Source organism: Vulpes vulpes, chromosome X (assembly GCF_048418805.1).
Source record: "Vulpes vulpes isolate BD-2025 chromosome X, VulVul3, whole genome shotgun sequence".
Taxonomy (NCBI): domain Eukaryota; kingdom Metazoa; phylum Chordata; class Mammalia; order Carnivora; family Canidae; genus Vulpes; species Vulpes vulpes.
The window spans coordinates 85,213,123-85,234,807 of NC_132796.1; the positions used below are offsets into that span (position 1 = coordinate 85,213,123).

At 40.7% G+C, this 21,685-nt stretch overlaps 1 protein-coding gene across 12 annotated transcripts in view; it reads left to right on the forward strand.

The window, feature by feature from the left end:
- PLS3 (plastin 3) overlaps window positions 1-21,105 on the forward strand; it is an 88,493-nt gene extending 67,388 nt beyond the window's left edge. For 7 of the 12 annotated variants that reach the window (XM_025983888.2, XM_072743442.1, XM_072743443.1 and 4 more), the window contains exons 5-17: window positions 698-827; window positions 1,225-1,357; window positions 2,924-3,005; window positions 3,962-4,127; window positions 7,069-7,211; window positions 9,762-9,857; window positions 14,376-14,571; window positions 15,544-15,622; window positions 16,397-16,511; window positions 16,720-16,853; window positions 17,796-17,919; window positions 18,138-18,262; window positions 19,859-21,105. In XM_025983888.2, coding sequence (XP_025839673.1) covers window positions 698-827; window positions 1,225-1,357; window positions 2,924-3,005; window positions 3,962-4,127; window positions 7,069-7,211; window positions 9,762-9,857; window positions 14,376-14,571; window positions 15,544-15,622; window positions 16,397-16,511; window positions 16,720-16,853; window positions 17,796-17,919; window positions 18,138-18,262; window positions 19,859-19,991 — 1,656 coding nt within the window. In that variant the 3' untranslated portion in view covers window positions 19,992-21,105. Of the gene's footprint in view, window positions 1-697; window positions 828-1,224; window positions 1,358-2,923; window positions 3,006-3,961; window positions 4,128-7,068; window positions 7,212-9,457; window positions 9,485-9,761; window positions 9,858-14,375; window positions 14,572-15,543; window positions 15,623-16,396; window positions 16,512-16,719; window positions 16,854-17,795; window positions 17,920-18,137; window positions 18,263-19,858 lie in introns of all 12 variants that reach the window. The other 5 variants (XM_025983886.2, XM_072743439.1, XM_025983887.2 and 2 more) reach the window with 1 other exon arrangement.
- The last annotated feature ends 580 nt before the right edge of the window (window positions 21,106-21,685 follow it).

Here is a 21,685-nt window from a genome sequence, read left to right on the forward strand (position 1 = left end):
AACAAACTTTCATAAACAAACAAGTCAATCACTGAAAAGTCTCTTCTTTGTGTTTATTCTCCATAGTTCTCTTTTTTTTGCCAACTTAATCCATTTTTCACCTTATTATTCTGTAAATTTTGATTGAACAAACTCTTTCATAAACAAACAAGTCAATCACTGAAAAGTCTCTTCTTTGTGTTTATTCTCCATAGTTCTCTTTTTTTGCCAACTTAATCCATTTTTCACCTTATTGTTCTGTAAATTTTGATTAAACAAACTCTAAACCCTCAAAAAGGTTTTTTTGATTGAGTCATAAATTTTCATCTTTCTTTGTGCTAAGAATTGTGGTTAAAGAAGGGGGATCCTTTAGCCTTTTCTCTCCAGGGAACAAACAAAGCCTTACTTGTTGGCAGAAAATTAGCAGATTTACCTATGCCTTTGGACCACACTAGTTTTCAGCTTAAAGCAGATTTGATGCATGTGGCACTTAACGTTTTTGACAAGTGTGTGCAATTGACTGTCTGGCTTCATTTTCAGTAGCAGTATTGTAGTACTTAGTTAGCATCTTAAAAACTCAAGCCCAGTTTTCCATCTCCTTTAACACTCACCACCTGTGTGGGGAAATGTAGGTGAGTGGAGTATAAAAGATAGAAGAGCTTATCCTTGCGCCTGATGTAAAATGAAACGTGAATTAACAATGTATTTTCATTAATAGATTTTCCAAGAGGTAAAAAGCAGTGACATTGCCAAAACCTTCCGCAAAGCAATCAACAGGAAAGAAGGGATTTGTGCTCTGGGAGGTACTTCAGAGCTGTCCAGTGAAGGAACACAGCATTCTTACTCAGGTAATAGTAAGAGTTTCACGTGTGTTAACACAATGACCTAATTAGAGTGCCTGCTGTAATGTATTTATTGTATTGTTTTGTTAGCTTGCAAGAGATATTATACAGTATGTACAAAGATAGACTTTGTTGTAATAGAGCTCTACAATAATGTAAGTAATAATTTTTGAAAGAATTCAGTAACTAACTTCTCTAAGGATCAGTTAACCTTTGCTCTGTTTTCTTGTTATTACTTTTGTACTTCATAATAGCCATGTTGTATTTAAGTGTCTGGGTTTCCAAAGAGGAGAACCCCATGTTTGTGACACATTAACTTTCAGCACTACTGTACAAATTATTTTAGGCTTTAGAGTCAATCTAGAGTGTGAACTAATTTCTTGTTAATTCAACATGACTTTAGAGGAAGAAAAATACGCTTTCGTTAACTGGATAAACAAGGCTTTGGAAAATGATCCTGACTGCAGACATGTTATACCCATGAACCCAAATACCGATGACCTATTCAAAGCTGTTGGTGATGGAATTGTGCTTTGGTAAGACGTTGGTTGATTTTGTGTCCAGGCTTCCAAAACAGCCTTCCACATAATTGATATATTGGTTTCTGAGTGCTTGACAGCTTCAGCTGGGGAAATAATTAGAATTGAAAGTCATCTGAGTGTGTCTGAGAAAGTACCACAAATACAAATCTAAAACTCAGTCATTTAGACTGGGGACTGCTTTATAAGGACACTGAGAGCTTCCAATTTCTTCTCATCCCTTGAGCAAGCAGAACATGACAACTATGTTGGACATAACATATGTCAGTGTCTCCTTATTTCTAAAGCACCATAGCTTCAAAATACGAAGACTCTCCTCTTCAGTTCTCACCCTCCAATTACTTCTGAAAAATGTGTTTGTCCTTGCTACTGCCCCAGAGCTAACAGTGTCTTGGCAGAAAAGATGTAAGATCATCAACACTTTGTCAGTTGATGGGTTGGCTATCTGTTGAGGCAGTGTAGCACGATGGCCAAGAGCATGCTCCATCATCAGTCTGCCTGGATTTGTCTTCAGCCTCTGTCACTCAGAAACTCTATCAGATGAACAGTCAGGATATTCCAACCCCTTTGTATTTCATTTTGCATCTACTGTGATCCCTGTTAAAAAGCATAAGCTATCCCATTTTGTCCATGTATAGACACTAAAGAATTCCCCCATGTGTTTTAATACAGAGAGATAATCACATGATGCTACTGATTTGATATTTAAATTTGACATGGGGGGGATCCCTGGGTGGCTGGCTCAGTGGTTTGGTGCTGGCCTTTGGCCCAGGGCGTGATCCTGGAGTCCTGGGATCAAGTCCCACATCGGGCTCCCTGCAGGGAGCCTGCTTCTCCCTCTGCCTGTGTCTCTGCCTCTCTCTGCGTCTCACGAATAAATAAATAAAATCTTAAAAAAAAAAAAAATTGACATGGAAAGAAGCATGGTTTTTCCTGTGCAGAATCCCATATTTGGGGGGCAGTATTATAAGCATCTAAAATGTTACCATCTAAGTCCAAATTTTACCAAATGAGATTCTTCCAAATAAATCACAGATTCTAGTTTAATTACTAGAACCTTTCTTCCTCTCACCACTGAATTAGCACCAAATATCATGCCTAGCTCATCATTTAGGCTCTCAATAAATATGATGAATGAAAGAATCTCACAGTCAACGAATTCACCTCCTTGTAAATAAATGGTCATTCTTACTTGCAAATTGTATAATCAAGAAGAGATACAATTTCAGTGTGGGATTTTTTTTGTTTTAAAATTTATTCGTGAGGTTTTTTTCATTATCCAAATTATTGCTTCTTATAAAATAATGAGAAAATACCAAAAATTAAAACTAGGAAGTATTGCTCCAACCCACAACTCAGAAATACCCAACTACTGCAAACATTTTTGTCTTTTTTTATTTGCATTTTTCATGCATATAGTTTTTTTGTGATCAACATGATAAAAGTCATATATTGCATTGAGTTTTTCAGATTACATTAGACATGTCATGAGCCTTCAAATATTTGTGAATATTCGCAGGCTCTTTAAAAGTAAACCAGCTCCTTGTTTAATTATTGTTTCAGTAAAATGATCAACCTTTCAGTCCCCGATACAATTGATGAAAGAGCAATCAACAAGAAGAAACTTACACCCTTCATCATTCAGGTACGCATACAGTGATCTTGCACTTTCCCGGGAAATTGCCTAGTGAGTGCCTATTCTGTAGACCATCAGTTCTGCCCTTCATTAGCTTGCCATTTAATTCTTACAACAACTCTTAAGTTGTTGAGTTTAGAACTATTATCCAAATTTGACAGAGGAGAACTGGAACTCAGAAAGGCTCCTGAGCTTGCCCAAGGTTAGCAGTGGAAGTGAAGTTCAAATCCAGGTCTAGCTCCAAAGCCCTATGTTCTTTTCATTACACAGTGTTCAAGCATGCAGAAATGAGCAGAAGTATTTAAGCTCTTAACTAATTAGCATGCTTAAGCAGTGGAGCATTTTTCTTTTCCATCAAGTGAATATTATACTCTGAGATAGCAAACTTCCCTTGGGCAAGAGCACCTCTTGTGATGTGGAGATTGCAACTTCTAGAAATTTTTCGGACAAATTCGGAATAGACCTCTCATTTAGGCATTTTAAGAAATATGACTCTTGGGGCACCCGGTTGGCTCAGTCAGTAAAGCATGTGACTCTTGATTTCAGGGTTGTAAGTACAAGTCCCATGTGAGGTATAGAGATTGCTTAAAAGTAAAATCTTTAAAAAGAAAAAAAGAAAGAACTACAACACTTAACCCACACGGATATCCTGACTCGAGTCACTCTCAGCCTTTTCTTTTCATGACAGTGTCAGTGTACTTCAAAAGAAACCACATAAAAATACCAAGTTAATTTCCCACAGAATTCTGGAAAAGACAGTAACAATAATAAGGCTGAGACTTGTTTTAGCTATGCTTGGTTTTTTAACACCAAAGTCTGGAGTTTGTTGTCTGGAATTTGTTTTCTGTGGATCATGTGTGGCTGAAATTAATTTCCTCATTGAGCATTATTTTCAGTAAAGGGAGTTGACTCCTAAAAAAAATGGAAAGGTCAAGAAGCTAATGTGTACATTGGCTGTCTTGCAGGAAAACTTGAACTTGGCCCTGAACTCCGCTTCTGCCATTGGGTGTCACGTTGTGAACATCGGTGCAGAGGATTTGCGGGCTGGGAAACCCCATCTGGTTCTGGGACTCCTCTGGCAGATCATTAAGATCGGTTTGTTCGCCGACATTGAATTAAGCAGGAATGAAGGTAATGGAACACAGTCATCTTGAAAGATGTTTATTGGTTATTTTTTCCTGGTCATGCAGGCTGTCATGCTTTCACTTAATTGAGGTGATTAGATGATAACTAGAATTAAAAGAAGGTAATGCTATAGTGTTATCCTGGGAAACAGTCTAATTATGACTTTTCTTCTTTAGTAGTAATTCACATTTGCCTGGTACTTTAGAATTTGTTTTACAGTAAAGACACAAAAGCGCACGCAGAGAGTTTGTGGAACATTCTCGAGGCCCCCAGACTGGGTATCTGTTCTTTCCTAATCTGCCTCCACAATTCCCACCCCATCCTCCACCCCCAGCTCTACCAATGTGCACCATCTCCTATTATTTTGAATATCTTTTATATTCTATCGCAGATTGAAACCTCTTCAAACTATTCTAACCCACCCTTTATGGTCACAAGAATTCCTCAACTTCTTACAGCATGGGGTTTTATATCACATCATGGATTTGTAGAATGTATAGCCATACACAGTACGATTGCTGTGTGTCCTAGGTGCTACTACATGATCCTCTGCCTATAAAGCTTAAAAACAGTAAACACCGCTCCAGATATTCCTATTTTATTCCAGAAATCACTCTCTCAATCCTAGTTACCTCTGGGGAACATCTATTTGAGGTTCTCAGGACTCCCAAGGCCCCAGAATGTCCGTCAGCAGTATTATTTTGCACATTTATCCATGATAAGACTTTTTTTGCACTTTTGAGACTATCACTCTTGCTCTTTGCATCTGCTCACAGGTACCTGTTTGAACAAATACTGTGACTCTCATTGCTAGCCTTCTTCACGGTGGTGTTTGTCTTGTTAAAGAACATGAAGTCTGTTCAAAGAGGAAAAGGGGACAGCAAAATGACATTACATTGGCTTGTGTAATACATCAAATGGCTTGTCTTTGACAAGGTCTCAGATACATAGATGTCAGGCTATTCGATCCTTTCTAGCCTTTGACTTGGTGGAGATGAGGAGCAAAAGGAAGGGTCCTGGACAAGCGACTTGCTGGCCCTGCCCTCACTTAAATCCCTCAGGGTCAAAATGATGTGGCATAAGGCAGAGTCTGCGAAAGATGAAATTTGCCTGATGAAGGTGTTAGGTTTTTTTTGTTTTTGTTTTTTAAAGATTTTATTTATTTATTCGTGAGAGACACAGAGAGAGAGAGGCAGAAACACAGGCAGAGGGAGAAGCAGGCTCCATGCAGGGAGCCCGACGTGGGACTCCATCTCCAGTCTCCAGGATCAGGCCCTGGACTGAAGGCAGCGCTAAACTGCTGAACCACCTGGGCTGCCCTGAAGGTGTTAGATCTCTTCAGAAATCAGGCAGTGTCAGTGTGCTCATTCAATCTGGACCTCCTTTTATTTCACGGGAGGTAATTATAGCATCAGGACTACACAACTCATTCCTGAAACAGTGCTAAAATTTAGACAGTTCGCTGTGGAGGCACCTCCACTTCTACCTATTACCTGAGGGAATAACTTACCTGAAACGCTTGGCTTCTCCTACACATCCAATTCAGCATAATTGAGCAGCTTTTACATGTTAGATGCTATAGAAAATGTAAAGTAGGGGCACCTAGTGGCTCAGTGGTTGAGCATCTGCCTTTGGCTCAGGTCTTGATCCTGGGGTCCTGGGATCGAGTCCCACATTGTACTCCCCACAGGGAGCCTGCTTCTCCCTCTGCCTATGTCTCTGCTTCTCTCTGTGTGTCTCTCATGAATAAATAAATAAATCTTTAGAAAAAATAAAAAAGAAACTGTAAAGTAAAATTATATCCCTTTAAAAAAGAGATTTAACCCAGGACACCTGGCTGGCTCAGTCAGTAGAATGTGGGACTATTGATCTCGGGTTGGGAGTTTAAGCCCCACGTTGGGGGGAGAGATTAAAAAATAAAAATACTGGGCAGCCCCAGTGGCTGCCCTGCATGGAGCCTGCTTCTCCCTCTGTCTGTGTCTCTGCCTCTCTCTGTGTGTGTATGTGTGTCTATGAATAAATAAATAAAATTTTTTTAAAAAATTAAAAAATAAAAATACTTTAAAAAATAGATTTACCCCTTCGAGTCAATTAATTATACTTAAATATTACCGTAGTGTCTCTATACTCCTTTAGTCAAAAAGTGAGGTATAAAGGCTCTACCATTTTAAACATTCTCTCCCAAATCTCTGATTTTAATATGATTTAAAAAGGACAATTTAGGGGGCACCTGGATGGCTCAGTCGGTTGAGCATCTGTCTGGATTTCAGCTCAGGTCATGATCTCAGGGTCATGGGACTAAGCCTCAAGACAGGCTTTGCGCTCAGTGGGGAGTCCACTTGTCCCTCTCCCTCTACTCTTTCCCCTGCTTACTCTCTCTCTCTCTCTCTCTCTCTCTCTCTCAAATAAATAAAATCTTAAAAAAAAAAAAACAATTTAGGTAAACTTGTGACATAAAATGTTTAAAAACTGTAATTCTTTTTTAAAGATCTTATTTATTTATTCATGAGAAACAGAGAGACTGAGACATAGGTAGAGGGAGAAGCAGGCTTCTAGTAGGGAGCCTAATGCAGGACTCGATGTGGGACTTGATCCCTGGACCCGGGATCATGCCCTGAGCTGAATGAAGGCAGACACTCAACCGCTGAGCCACCCAGGCGTCCCTAAAAACTGTAACTTAATTACCATTTGGAACGTGAAGACCAATAAAGAAAATAAATTATAGTGTGATAATATTTGCTATGCATTCTCATGACATAGTGTCTTTATCAAATCATTGTATGATTATCTACTAATATATGTCTGTTGTTAGACTATCAGCACCTAAAAACGAGGAACTTGGTCATATGTGTTACTGCACCTCTGTTACCTAACAGAATGTCAAAAGACCGAATGAACTTGTAATGACCATTGTCATATATTATGGTGGTTGTTTTTTTTCTTATAGCCTTGGCTGCCTTACTTCGAGATGGTGAGACTTTGGAGGAGCTTATGAAATTGTCTCCGGAAGAGCTTCTGCTCAGATGGGCAAACTTTCACTTGGAAAACTCGGGCTGGCAAAAAATCAACAACTTTAGTGCTGACATCAAGGTAACAGGGCAAGGAACCATCACGCTTTCCGGGGGAGGGGGGAGTATTGTGGATGCCGTGGGTGACTTCCTCCCCGCTGACAGAGGGAACATCCTGCCAGTTTGTCACCAGGCCTTGCTGGCCCTCGATTTGATGTAGATTTTCAGGAGAGATAAAACCTTAGGAGTACAAGCACCAAGCCTAGCTTTCCTTCTGGGGGAAAGGAGCAAAGTATTACAGTCCTAACACTTTATTCTGTTACCTGTTAACCATGGAGTATCTAAGGGTGGGCCACGGCCGTTCCCTTCCTACTTGCCTTCCTTTCCCAGACCTCAGGGTACCTGTTAGTAAATCCTAGAAGACCAAGAAAGGGCCCCAAGATTCCCCTTCCCCTTTCTTATTTGTCTTTGCTTCTATTGTTTGCTCCCACCTTTAGACATTGAGTTCATGAGGGTGGCGATGAGCTCTTATATACACATGGCTGCATCTCCTACCTCAGCGCCGGCCCTAGCACCCTCCTACTAAAGCCCCCCCTCTAGCCACAATACCTGGCACATCAAAGACCTGATAATATTTCTTGTGTTACATTTACTGCGCACGAGCAATAAGGAAAAAACGAGCAGAGGAAGGAGGCGTTGGCAACATTTCTTTGCCACAGGTTGCTCTAACTTCCCAGAGAGAGGGGGCCGAAATTATCATAGCAAAAACCTCACAGAGTTCTCATTAACTGACTTTCTCCAAAATCCAAGTGTTGGGACGCAGGGAGCAAATTGAAGGATCTTCACCGGATGTCACTGACCCACAGGGCTATGGAAACAGCAGTCCGTGATCCTATCAATGTGTTCAGCGGCGAGAGGAAGTCGTGGGATATTTGCATTACTGATTTCCTCAGGGAAAATTAAGGATAGCTCCCAAATTATGAGACCAGTAGGCCCCCACCCACCCCATCTTTTAACCTACACAATATGCTTGGCCAGTATGTTTCTGCTTTATGCACTAGATGTGTTCTTGAAAGCCAGTCTTAAATGGATTTTCAGTTCTGGAACCTATTTGAAATGTACAAAAGAAAATAATTGTTTTTAAAAAAAATGGAGCCTGCCTTGAATCTTTTTAAAAAGCAAATGATTGTACAGTAATGTGAAAAAAGGCTTCCAATTTATCTATGCTTCAAGTTCAGTTGCACCTCTGAAGCCCTTTTCAGGGTAGTAAAGACACTGCTGGGTCTGCTCTTTACCCATCCTTCTCAAGTGCATAGGATTCGATTATGATTTATGTACCATTAGGAAGACATAGTAAGCGAAAGCATTTTCTCGATGGTAATGCCCCATTATAGGGAGGCAGATCCTGTGCTGGCCAATGATGGGATCTGGGTTTGCATTTCATGAATTGCTCTGAAGTGAATTTCACTCACCTGCTTTTCCCCGTTCTTAGAATCATTTCTGGCATTATGTATCAAACTCACTCAGGTAGCTTATATAAGATGCATCTCCCAGAGATTCATATTTGATAGGTTTGGGGCTGGACCGGGTGGTGTGCATATTGAACGACTTCCCCCAGGGGATTGGGACACACACATAATCTACAGAGTTTACTAGGAGGAACATTCCTTTATAGCCCATCTGGACTGTCAAGGTTCAGTAATAGAAACGGACTGCCGCTAGGAAGGTCATCTTCCAATATAACAGGATTAAGGAGTCAAAGCCTCCAGTTTCAGCCCCCTAAAGGCAGAAGCTTACTTGACATGTGTGTTGAAGACTCTTCTTAAGTGTTTGCACTGGTGCAGTTGAGTGTCCACACAGCCTGAATTCACCCAGCCTACCCCCATATGAGTAGTACCACTTCTAGGTATTGGGATCCCAAGTAAAAACATTCAAACAATGAATGAGTTCAGGAGCTTAAAAACCAAAAAATCTTCAGGGATGCCTGGGTGGCTCAGTCAGTTAAGCGTCCAACTCTTGATCTTAGCTCAGGGTCATGAGATTTGAGCCCCACCTGGGACTCCATGCTGAGCAGACAACCAAACTTGTTTGGTTAACTATATTCAGGTTATACAGAGTTAAATGTTATCTCACCAGCTCAAGTGTTACTCATTTTAAAAATGTCGTTTAAATTTACAATTAAATACATCTTTAACATAACTAATCTCTTCTCCATAGGTTGTGGTATATATCGTGTTTTGTAATGACATAACTTGTTTATTTTCTCTTTCCCTATGCTTCCTGGATTTCTGCTCCTACTTTCTTTTCTTGCCTGTTTTATCTACCAAGCTTATTGACTTCAGTAATTCAGTGAAGGTACAGAACTAGTTACCTGTTTACTAGCATCATTATATTGGTAATATTAATCAATTGTAGAGTCATGATAAAATCCAGTTATCTGTATTTGAGGCAGACATTAGGCCAGATAGATGGACTTTTCTGGGGGAAAGATCTGTTAGATTAGAAGACAGAGATTTGTGCCATGTATATATTCTCACAAAATCTAATGCAAATATCCTTCCACACATAGGACAATGGGATATATTCATTCTTTGTCAATGTGATCTCACTGAGATTTTCAATTCATTTGTAGGATTCCAAAGCCTATTTCCATCTTCTCAATCAAATTGCACCAAAAGGACAAAAGGAAGGTGAACCGCGGATAGATATTAACATGTCAGGTTTCAACGTAAGTATAGGTGTTCACTTGAATTCTACAGTCTTGCAAAAATAGTGCCAATTTCTTCTAAATAACAAGAATTTTTGTAATTGCACGTAATGGTGTTGAAAATTTTGAGCATTATTTTAAAATTTATTGCTGTAGGTATAAATCAAAGGCAGAAAGATTAGCTTTGGTTTGATAGTTTATTAGTGAGTTCCATAATGATGGCTCTGTTGGCTTCTATTGATTGCATAGAATATTCAAAGCAAGGGTGGGGAAATACGTGGTGAGAACTAACCTTTTCCAATTGTTTGGATTATAATCACAGTGAGAGATTTAATGACTAGATATGCATATATGCATCTCTAATGTTCCTGTGTTGAGAGTAACGTGAATATGTGTTTACAAACTGCTGATCCCTGAAATCCAATTTAGGGACTCACTCATGGACCATGTTCCCTGGTCACATCATTCATTTGTTCAGTGACCTTGGACAGATTTCTTCCCCAAATTGGATCTCACTCTGCTCATCCATAAAGTAAGGAGTTGGACTAGACAATCTAGTCTCAGGTTTCTAGGATCCACTGGTTTGTTCTTTGGACCCGTTAGTTACAGAATGCACTGTACTAATTTAGAAAATCCCTATTTCTAGACTATTATGCAGTCAGATTGAGTAGATTACACTGGCTAAACCACTTACACTGCCCTTACCAGAACTGAACTCTTTGTTTGGGTCACTTGGTATGGATGAGGAGCCATCCTGTGCACTCAGGAGCTGTCTGGGAAGGCTAGCCGAGTGACCTTAAGCCCGCGTAAATGGCACCAACATACTAACTGATTCTGTTTCACCTCTTCTCCATTCAGTCTTCCCTGGTTGATCATGAAACATTCTTGTTGAGGCAAAAAATGATGGTTAATTTTGTCTGTCTCGGGGCACCTGGTGATTCAGTCAGTTAAACCATCTGCCTTCGGCCCAGGCCATGATCCTGGAGTTCTGAGACAAGCCTCACATTGGGCTCTCTGCTCAGCAGGGACCTTTTTTTTTTTTTTTTTCGGACTTTTTCCTTATTGGTCAGTGTCCTTCATCTTTTTCAGCCTTATTACCTTCCTTAGGGCCTGATTGATGATTGATTTTTATATATCCAGGATCACGTCAGGTTTTCTCATGGTCCTTTGTAATGCCTTCCTGCCCCCATCCATACTCCCCCATCCCAAGCAACCATTGATTTGCTTTCTTTCCCCTTACATTAGTTTGAATTTTTGCGAGTTTTATGTAAACAGACCCCTACAGTATGTATTCCTTTTGCATCTAGCTTCTTTCACTCAGCATAATTATTTTGAGATTAATTCATGTTGTCACATGTATCATAAAATGCTTTCCTTTTTTATTTGTGAATTCTATTCTGATGAATGGATATACCACAATTTGTTTACACATGCTCGTGTTGATGAACATTTGGATTGTTTACAGTTTGGGGCTATTACAAATATAGCTGCTATGAACATTCAAATAGAACTCTTTGTATAAATATATGCATTCGTTTCTCCTTGGTAAATACCCAAGAGTGAAATGGCTGAGTAGTAAGGTATGTGTATGTTTAACTTTTTTAGGAAGTGGCCAATTCACTTTCCAAAGTGGTTGCACCATTTTACATTGCTATCGGCAGTATGTAAAAGTCCCAGTTCATCCACACCCTCACTAACACTCTAGTATGGTTAGTCCTTTTAACTTGAATCATTCTATCAGGTGCGGAATGATCTGGCATTGTGGTTTTAATTTGTATTTCCATGATGACATGTGATGTTGAACATTTTTTATGTGGTTATTTGCCATCTATGTTTTGTTACTGTTCAAACATTTTGCCCACTTTGCATTGCATTATTTGTTTTCTTATTAGCAAGTTTTGAGTGTTTTTACATATTTTTGACACGAGTCCTTGATTGGATATGTGACTTGCAAATATTTTCTCTCAAATGTTTTTCAAAGAACAGACGTTCTTAATTTTAGCCAAGTCAGATTTAGTCATTTTTTTTCTTTTATGGATCATGCTTTGATCTTGTGTCTAAGAAATTTTAGCCTAAAAAGGTCACAAATATTTCTTCCTACGTTTTTTCCTAGAGGTTTTATAGTTAGAGGCTTTACATTTAGAAATATAGTATGTTTGGGGTTAACTTCAAATGTGGTGTGGGGTAGGGGCTGAAGTTATTTTTTTTAAGATTTTATTTATTTATTCATGAGAGACAGAGAGAGAGAGAGAGAGAGAGAGAGACAGAGAGACAGGCAGAGGGAGCAGCAGGCTCCATGCAGGGAGCCTGAAGTGGGACTCGATCCCGGATCCCCAGGAACAGGCCCTGGACTGAAGACGGCGCTGAACCGCTGAGCCACCCGGGCTGCCCTAAAGAAAGGATTTTAAAATAAGCTGGCAAATAGCATAAAGCAAACAATATGAAAGTAATAACGGACAGGTTACAAGAAATAAAATAGGCTCTATGAGAGGAAATCACTGTGCTCAGAGAGAACCCTGAAGAAAGGGTTGAATACTACTCAATTGCCCAGCTGCTGGAGGCTTATGGATTGTTCTGCAAAAGGTAACAAGCATAGCACAATAAATACACATTGTTCTGGAGTCCTCTACAACCAAGGCACCTCACTGGAGGTTAAAATACATAATTAAAGGGGCGCCTGGGTGGCTTAGTTGGTTAAGCGTCTCCCTTCAGCTAAGGTCAATCTCAGGGTCCTGGGATAGAGCCCACATCAGGCTCCTTGCTCAGGGGGGAGTCGGCTTCTCCCTCTCTCTCTGCCCCTCCCCCTGCTTGAGCTCTCGCTCTCTCTCTTAAATAAATAAAATCTTTTTTTTTAATGGGGGGGGGTATTCTTAAACTAATTAAAAATAGCATCACCCATTGAAGACAAAGTTAAGACTGTCAAATTGTACATGCTGGGCAAGTTTAATTTAAAAGTAACCTTCAGAGGCGCCTGGGTGGCTCAGTCGGTTAAGCCTCTGCTTCCAGCTCAGGTCATGGTTCTGGGGTCCTGGGATCAAGCCCCACATCAGGCTCCTTGCTCAGCAGGAAGCTTGCTTCTCCCTCTCCTCCCTTCTTGTGAGCTCTCTTGCTATCTCTCTCATTATCTCTCTCTCTCTCAAATAAATAAAATCTTTAAATAATAAATAAATGTAACATTCCTCAAGCTTCATTTACCTTTATCTCTCCTTTCCCCACAAGATTATAAACCCCTTTCTCACATGACACTGTTCCACAGAAGTGCTTATGTTTGTCCTGGGGCAAAACTGTAGCGGGTAGATGTAGTAACGTCCCAGTGTGCCACTCTGTTCTTTTATAAGTGTAGGTCACCAGAAACAGAAGATCCAAAAGCCACTGTTCTTCCTGCGGCTCCAGGGTTTTCACTTGTAGCCTTGGGAGGTGGGAGTAGTGGGTGCCTGAGAAACTGTGTTTTTGACATTGGGCTGAAATGATTGGATAACTTAAATTCTTCACCAACCCCTGTGTTAATCCAGAGTGGGAGGTGGGGTAGGAACACCCCGGTGGCTCAGTGGTGGCTCAGTGGTTGAGCCTTTTGCTCAGGTCAGGATCCCGGGGTCCTGGGATCGAGTCCCACATAGGGCTCCCCACGGGGAGCCTGCCTCTCCCTCTGCCTGCATCTCTCTGCCTCTCTCTGGGTCTCTCATGAATAAATAAAACCTTTAAAAAGAAAAATCCAGAGCTGGGCACTTGACTTTCCAGAGGGGAGAAAATAGAATGGGGTAAGGGTAGAGAAGGTTACAAGTGAGGAGTCATAGGAATTAGTTGGAGGTAAGTATTCTTTACAGAAATGAGCAACTCCGCATCTGCCTGGGTGGAAAAGTTAAACAAACAATGACCAGGGACGCCTCAGTGGCTCAGTGGTTGAGTATCTGCCTTTGGCTCTGGGTGTGATCCTGGAGTCCCGGGTATTGAGTCCCACATCAGGCTCCCCATGGGGAACCTGCTTCTCCTCTGCCTATGTCTCTGCTTCTCTCTCTGTGTCTTTCATGAATGAATAAATAAAATCTTTTAAAAAACAAACAGTGACCAAAAAAACAGAAATTCTTTGCACTACTATTGCTATTACTACTAAAGAAAACTACTATTTGAAATATGCATTTTAAACCTGAAATTAAATTCTTGGAAACTGCTATTCTTGATTACTATTTTTAAAATATTTTCTCACAATTTCTCTGTCTCCCACCCTATTTAGGGTCCAATTGAAACGTTAAACAGTTTTAGCTTTTTGAGGAGTTGTTGCAAGAGTGACATAATAATCCCAATTCAATGAAAGGTTTTATACTGAGCTAAGCGATCTGGTGCCACCTAGGGTGTTTTTGAGGTACTGCAGTCAAATTCGGCCAACTTTTTTTGCTGTTGCATTCAAAACAATTTTATAATAAGCACCATATGTTGGCTAAGAGAAAGTCGAATTGTATATCCAGCCTATCATTGTAGGGAAACATTTCTATATTTTTAGTATAGCCTTTTAAAAGATGCCTTCTTATTTTACTTCAACAGGAAACAGATGATTTGAAGAGAGCCGAGAGTATGCTTCAACAGGCTGACAAGTTAGGTTGCAGACAGTTTGTTACCCCTGCTGATGTGGTCAGTGGAAACCCCAAACTGAACTTAGCCTTTGTGGCTAACCTGTTTAATAAATACCCAGCACTAACCAAGCCGGAGAACCAGGATATTGACTGGACTTTACTGGAAGGTAATTGAAGGTTTCTCACATTCTAATGTGTGGGTCTACAGACTAGAAATACAGAGGACGTGGTGATTCCAGGATTTTGACTGAATAAGTTTCCTTCTCCACTTTCCTTTAGCAAATATCTGCTGGAAGTAGACCCAAGGGCTGAGTAAAAAGTGGCAGCTGACAGAAAGGAATGATACCAGATTATATATGCATGAAGTAGAAGGTTCAAAATGAACAAATATAACAGTCATTCCTTGGCATCCCTGGCAGTACTATAAAATCTTTAAATGTTATGCTTTCAGGTTTCACGCAATTTGTTGCTTTAATATAGGCATGGAAAAGGAGTACTCGTGTGTAGCTTAGAATTTATAAATGTGTAGAGGGAAGACGTAAATTCATGAGTATAGAGAGTTCATATGACCACCCCTCCCAAAAAAAATTTTTTTTTGATCACAAAAAAATGTTTTAATGTAAAACTGATAACAGTTGCTTTTGAGGTATAAGGATTTGGGGAGATACTGGGGAAGCATTAGAAGGGGGAAGAGATCATAAAAAATTCATAGACCGGAGCAGCCCGGTGGCTCAACAGTTTAGTGCCACCTTTAGCCCAAAGCCTGATCCTGGAGAACCGGGATCGAGTCCCACGTCGGGCTCCCTGCATGGAGCCTGCTTCTCCCTCTGCCTGTGTCTCTGCCTCTCTCTCTCTCTCTCTCTCTCTCTCTGTCTCTCATGAATAAATAAATGTTTAAAAAAATTCATAGACCTCTAAATTGTGTAGCTGGTTATAATGTATTCTTTGATTTTAAAATAAATTCAAAAAATATTTTAAAAATAAGCCTGTAACTAGAGAGAATGTTTAGAGATTCATACTGGAGAAAACCTCTAGATCTGTACCGAAGAAAATGAAATAATCTTACCCATGAATTGATATTATATGCACATATACAAGGTGTTTAATTAATATATAAACTTTGTGAATATTCTTAATAGGAGAAACTCGTGAAGAAAGAACCTTCCGTAACTGGATGAATTCTCTTGGAGTTAATCCCCATGTAAACCATCTCTATGCGTAAGCCTTTTATACTATTATCTTAAGCAGTCAGGAACATTGAGAATGGATGTCCCAGAAAGAACTACAGCTCTGAACATTTTCCAGATGTCAGTTTACACTGGTTACTTTGACTGGAAGTGCTGAATGGTGACATCCATTATCATTTTCCAAATACACAGAAGCCCAGCTTCTTTCTTTACATGATCGTTAAGTGAAAGAATGTATGAATGTCTTTCTAACCCCCTACGGAATAGATCCTTCATATCTTTAAACAGAGACCGGGGAATGCCTTAAGTAGACCATCCATGATGTCTTGAGGCTGTTGTACTCACTGTTCTCTCAGCCTGGAATATTCTTTTCTGCCTCTAATGCCTTACTCCCTTACTATATTCAAGCCACTAATTCAGACCCTGACCACCACCTAACACTCTGCCACCCTAACCCTGGTTCTTGTTATCTTCATAGCAGTTATATACATCCCCGAATCAAATTATCTATTTATCCATATACTTGTTTATTGTCTGTCTCTGTGTCTGACTCTAGTGTAAGGCCAGGGATTTTTGTCCTGTGTGCCCAGCTTCTAGAATACTACCTTGCCAACCAGAAGCCCTCAATAAGTATTTTAAGCGAATGAGATGGTGTTAGCTCTATCTTTAGGACAAACTGTTAGAAAATATGAGCCTTGGGTATTATCTGTGATTTTATGTTTTAGTTGGCGTACTGTTATTGTTTTTAAGGAAACAAAGGCTCAGCTGTCTGAAAACACTGATTAAATGATTTTTAAATCTTTAGTGACCTGCAAGATGCCCTGGTAATCTTACAGTTGTATGAACGAATTAAAGTTCCTGTCGACTGGAATAAGGTTAATAAGCCTCCATACCCGAAACTCGGAGCCAACATGAAAAAGGTAGATCATTAAGTTGCTGCATACATTTGTTACAGGCCATTTTTATGCTGCGTTTGTTTCTTTTGTCGGGAAAACTCGTGAATCTGAGCTTCTGGAGAACAGGAACCATCTCTTACTGATTTTGATGGGTCAAGCTCGGGGCACCGAGCGCACGTGCAGCTGAAACACACGAAAAATCCTCACCGATTTACTCTTTGTGGGTTTCCAGCTAGAAAACTGCAACTACGCTGTTGAACTGGGGAAGCATCCTGCCAAATTCTCCTTGGTGGGGATCGGAGGGCAAGACCTGAATGATGGAAACCAAACGCTGACATTAGCTTTAGTCTGGCAGCTGATGAGAAGGTAGGTGCACAGCGGGACCTGCTGAAGCCCCACGGGCCTAACAGTCTATGACTCGGTCCATGTTAGTGTCTGGCAGGCGTGTCGGAGACCACGAGAGGTTTGCAGTTGGAGAGATGCTGGATGTTCGCAGGGATGTTCCTGGAAAGTCAGGCCGCAGAGCCGTGAACGTTTCCTGACTTTATTATTTTTTTTATTATCTTTTTTATTTATTCATGATAGACATAGAGAGAGAGAGAGGCAGAGACACAGGCAGAAGGAGAAGCAGGCTCCATGCAGGAGCCTGATGTGGGACACGATCCCGGGTCTCCGGGATCATACCCTGGGCTGAAGGCAGCACTAAATCGCTGAGCCGCCCGGGCTGCCCATTTCCTGACTTTAATAGGAAGCCTGGCCCGTAAACGTGAGCCCCGTTTAGTGTCAGCCAATAAAAATACAGCAAAAAATTCTGAACAGTCCATGTATCCATTTGAAAAAGATCTCTCAACTGGAATGCCGAAAAGCATTCATTATGGTTGAGGACCAGCCAAAGCACAGCTGCTTTACAGTCATTGTCACTGTTGGACTAGTACAGAGAAGGTACCTGCTAGACTGCTGAGCTCGCTTGGGAAAGCTCTGAAACCCCCGCACCAGCACCACCTGCAAAGGGCCAATCAGTGGTGAGCCACTGCTACTTGAATGATTTTATATATTTTTTAAAATTTATATCTATTTTTTATTTATATATAATATATATTATTTATATATATAAATATATGTGTGTGTGTGTGTATATATATATATATATATAGAGAGAGAGAGAGAGAATTTCTTCCCCTGAAATCTTTAGTCTTTCAAACCTGAGGATGGAAGAAAAGAAATTGAAGGGAAAGCACCTTTCTATTGTCCGCATTTCTTTTCTCATGAAGTAGATTTTCAAACCTCATCTTCCCTTTCTTTGTTTAGATACACCCTTAATGTTCTGGAAGACCTTGGAGATGGGCAGAAAGCTAATGATGACATCATTGTAAGCTGGGTGAACAGAACATTGGCTGAAGCTGGAAAATCAACTTCTATTCAGAGTTTCAAGGTAAGAGTTGCACATTTGACTCTTAACCATTAGGGTTGCTAGGAAGTGTCAGTCATTTGGAAGGAGAGCCTTTGGTTGGTTTGTCGGCGTGAATTTGCGTTGTGCTGATGGCAAGACCCCCATCACTCACGGGCGGGGCGTATGGCAACCTTATATGAGTAACCCCACGCCAGTCTGTACAAACTGAAACTCTCGGATGTATTGTCCTTTGACACTAGGACAAGACGATCAGCTCCAGTTTGGCAGTTGTGGACTTAATTGACGCCATCCAGCCGGGCTGCATAAACTATGACCTTGTTAAGAGCGGCAACCTGACAGAGGATGACAAGCACAATAATGCCAAGTAAGAGACACCAATGGTACTGACGATTAATGTCCTGGCAAGAGCACAGGCTTTGTAGCCAGACAGATCTGCGTTCTCGCTCAGGTCCTACCATGTAAGAACGGTATCACCTGAGGGAAACCTTGGAGCCCCAGACTCGTCATCGGTAAAGATGTGAGCAGTAATACTTAGCTGAGAGATTTGGCAATGAATTAAATATCTAAAAGCCTAGCATCGCGTCTGACATAGTAGGGGCTCGATCAGCTGTTGCTTTAGGGAATTACCAAAATACTACAGTTTGTGTTTTAATGCAGCTCAGCTACACGAACTTCCAACAAGGAGAAAATGAGCTAAGAATATTCTTCTGCCTCACGCTTTCTTTTTTTTTTTTTTTTTTTAATTTTATTTATTTATTTATTTATGATAGTCACAGAGAGAGAGAGAGAGAGAGAGAGAGAGAGGCAGAGACATAGGCAGAGGGAGAAGCAGGCTCCATGCACCAGGAGCCCGACGTGGGATTCGATCCCGGGTCTCCAGGATCGCGCCCTGGGCCAAAGGCAGGCGCCAAACCGCTGCACCACCCAGGGATGCCCTCACGCTTTCTTTTGAAACACATTATTTACGGCTTTTTTTTTTTTTTTTTTTTTTACCATGCACAGATCACCTTTCCTACATATATTGAGTTTATTTTTTTATTATTATTTTTTTATATGTTGAGTTTATTATCTTGCTTCCTAAATGAGCAGGATGCTTAACCTGCCACTGACACTGTGCTTTGGAAGTTGTCTGCATTTCAGCAATATGGAGAAGGGCCTTTCCACCTGTCAATTCCCTTCTTCACCAAAGACCTAGACTGTGAGACCTGGTTTTCTAGGCAACCCATGAAAGCTTGATTAGCATACACTGAAAATCAGCCCACTGAAAAACTTCCTTTTTCAGAAACTTGATCATCTTTACAAATTTGTGTTACAAAACCCCTAGAAATGTCTTGTGTATTAATTGTAGTATGCTCCTTCCGATTTCCTGAGCTGGACACAAAAGTTCTTTCCTCCCTTATTTTGTGGACCTTTTGTCTTCCTTGTTCTGACCACTCTGTCCACATACCTTCCAAATTCTCTCCCCTCCTTTGACTGCGTGGAAGATTGCACTGCATCTCCCAGAGCAGCTTGGAATCAGACATGTGACATAGTCTTCCACCCCTCATCTTTAAGATCACATGAGAGCATCCGTTATCCTATTAACAGAAGCATCCGTTATCCTATTAACGGATGAACTCAGTGTGCTCAATGAACATATCAACACTGACCGTACGGCTGATCTGGATAATTGTATGTATTTTTTCTCATCTTCATATCATGTTGGTGCTCCAAAAGTAATTCTCCTTGCAGAAGAGGGGTGAATAAAATCAGTCCCAAACAGCAGAGCTTAGAAATGGGATGTCACTCAAGAGTGACCGCCAAAACAAAACAGAAACCAACAAAAAGTAAAACCATCCCAATTTGAAGTTTCAATGTGAAAGTTTCACATCCCAGCCAAATGCTTTTATAAGAGGAAACAGATGTCTCATCTCCTGTCCTTGGCTAGCAAGGGGTTCATCTTGATTTTTGTTGCCAATAGGTACGCCGTGTCCATGGCTAGAAGAATTGGAGCCAGGGTGTATGCTCTCCCCGAAGACCTTGTGGAAGTAAAGCCCAAGATGGTCATGACCGTGTTTGCATGCTTGATGGGCAGGGGGATGAAGAGGGTGTAAAAATCACCCGTGGAAATAAAAAACAACCTTGCTCCCAGGTGTATGATTAGCAGGTCAGCTCTTCCCAGGTGCAGTGCTCATGGCTTAAGGAACCGTTGGTCATTCAAAGGACTCATAGTTGTGATTCACAAGACTCCTCATCTTGAGAACTCACAGGGGAAAGAGTTTTAATGGAAACACCTCCTCTTTCCCAGAGTCAAAGTCGGATTTGTCAGGCACACCTGAAATGCACTCATGGCCAAATCATTTACTCCCGCCTCCTACATCGCTGGCCTTGACTTTTCCCATTGCTGTATTGTCATTTCTGTGTATCTTCCCCCCACCCCTTAGAATGTCCACCTCTTGGGACTTGCTTAGATGATTCGATATGAATATCATTAGACCATAAGTTTGCTTTCCATCCAGGATGCTAGTTCTTGTTTGAGAGCTGTGGCCAGAGGGTATTTGGACAGGAGTATCCTTCGCTTATCTTTGTAGTACTGAAAATTGGCAGAAGTAACTGGCTGTGCAGAAGGTAATAGAAGCTTTTCGTATTCTTTTATTCTTAAAATCAGTATCTTTTTACAGTATTCTTTCTACGTGATCTTTTTTGTACATTTAAGGATATTTTGATTACATTAAATAAGACTGCTGATTTTGCTACTTTTTTTAAGGGGTCTTCAAGTACGTAAAAACCATACATTATAGGTAGAGGAAAAGTGTTCCTTGATTTTGCATCTGCCCTCTCACACCCAAGCTGTAAACAGTTGACATATTTGGTCTTAAAAGACTTGGTTCAATATATGCTTATTTGTTTTAAAACCTGTATCATCAAACTCTCTCTTTAGATTGAAAATGCTGTTGAATATGACACTTTTGAGGAGAGAGTGTGCTCAGAACGTGGACAGGATACATAGGCCAAGCATGCTAAGCATACCATAAATTTTCTAATTTTACACCTAAAACAAGGAGATGAGGTCATTAAAAAATAAAAATACATATGTAAAACTTAATGTACTCTTGCTTTGTCAAGCTGTTTGCTGTACTTTCTGAGATCATAATGTTACGCTAACTCTGAAAAGTGATGTAATCTGGTAGCAATGCATTAGTTCAAATAAAGGCATTTACATAATCATTAGTCTCTGCATGTTTCTACCCCTTCGTGGTTTGCCAGTAATGTCTGCCAGATTCCGCGCCCCCCCCACCCCACCCCCGTATTCTCTTTTTCTGGTGTACTGTACAAAGTGACGGTTGTTCAATTTAAGCTTTTGGAGCTGAATTACAGGGACTGAATTAAGGAGAGTCCCAGTGGGCTTCAGAGGGTTTTCTCCAATTTATCAGAATTCCCTTATCCGTTCCTCCCTTTTTCCTTCTTTCCCATCTCACTCAATCTTTTCAATGTTCTGTGATATACAGAAGACCTAAACAATGAGGGATCCAAATAACCAGTGAGGGGAGATTGTTTATGGCAGGTTTTCTTAACCTTCTCACCATCGCCATTTGGAGCTAGATAATTCCTTGCTGGAGCCGGAAGGGGCTGTCCTGTGTATTGCAGGTGGTTTACCTGGGCTCTGTGGCCTCTACCCCTTAGGTGTCAGTAGCACAGCCCCAGTATGTGGAACAAATATGTCTCTAGACGTGGCCAAATGTCCCCTGTGGGGCAGAATCACCCCTAGTTGATGGCAAGTGGTTCATGGTACCATTTTAAGGATTTG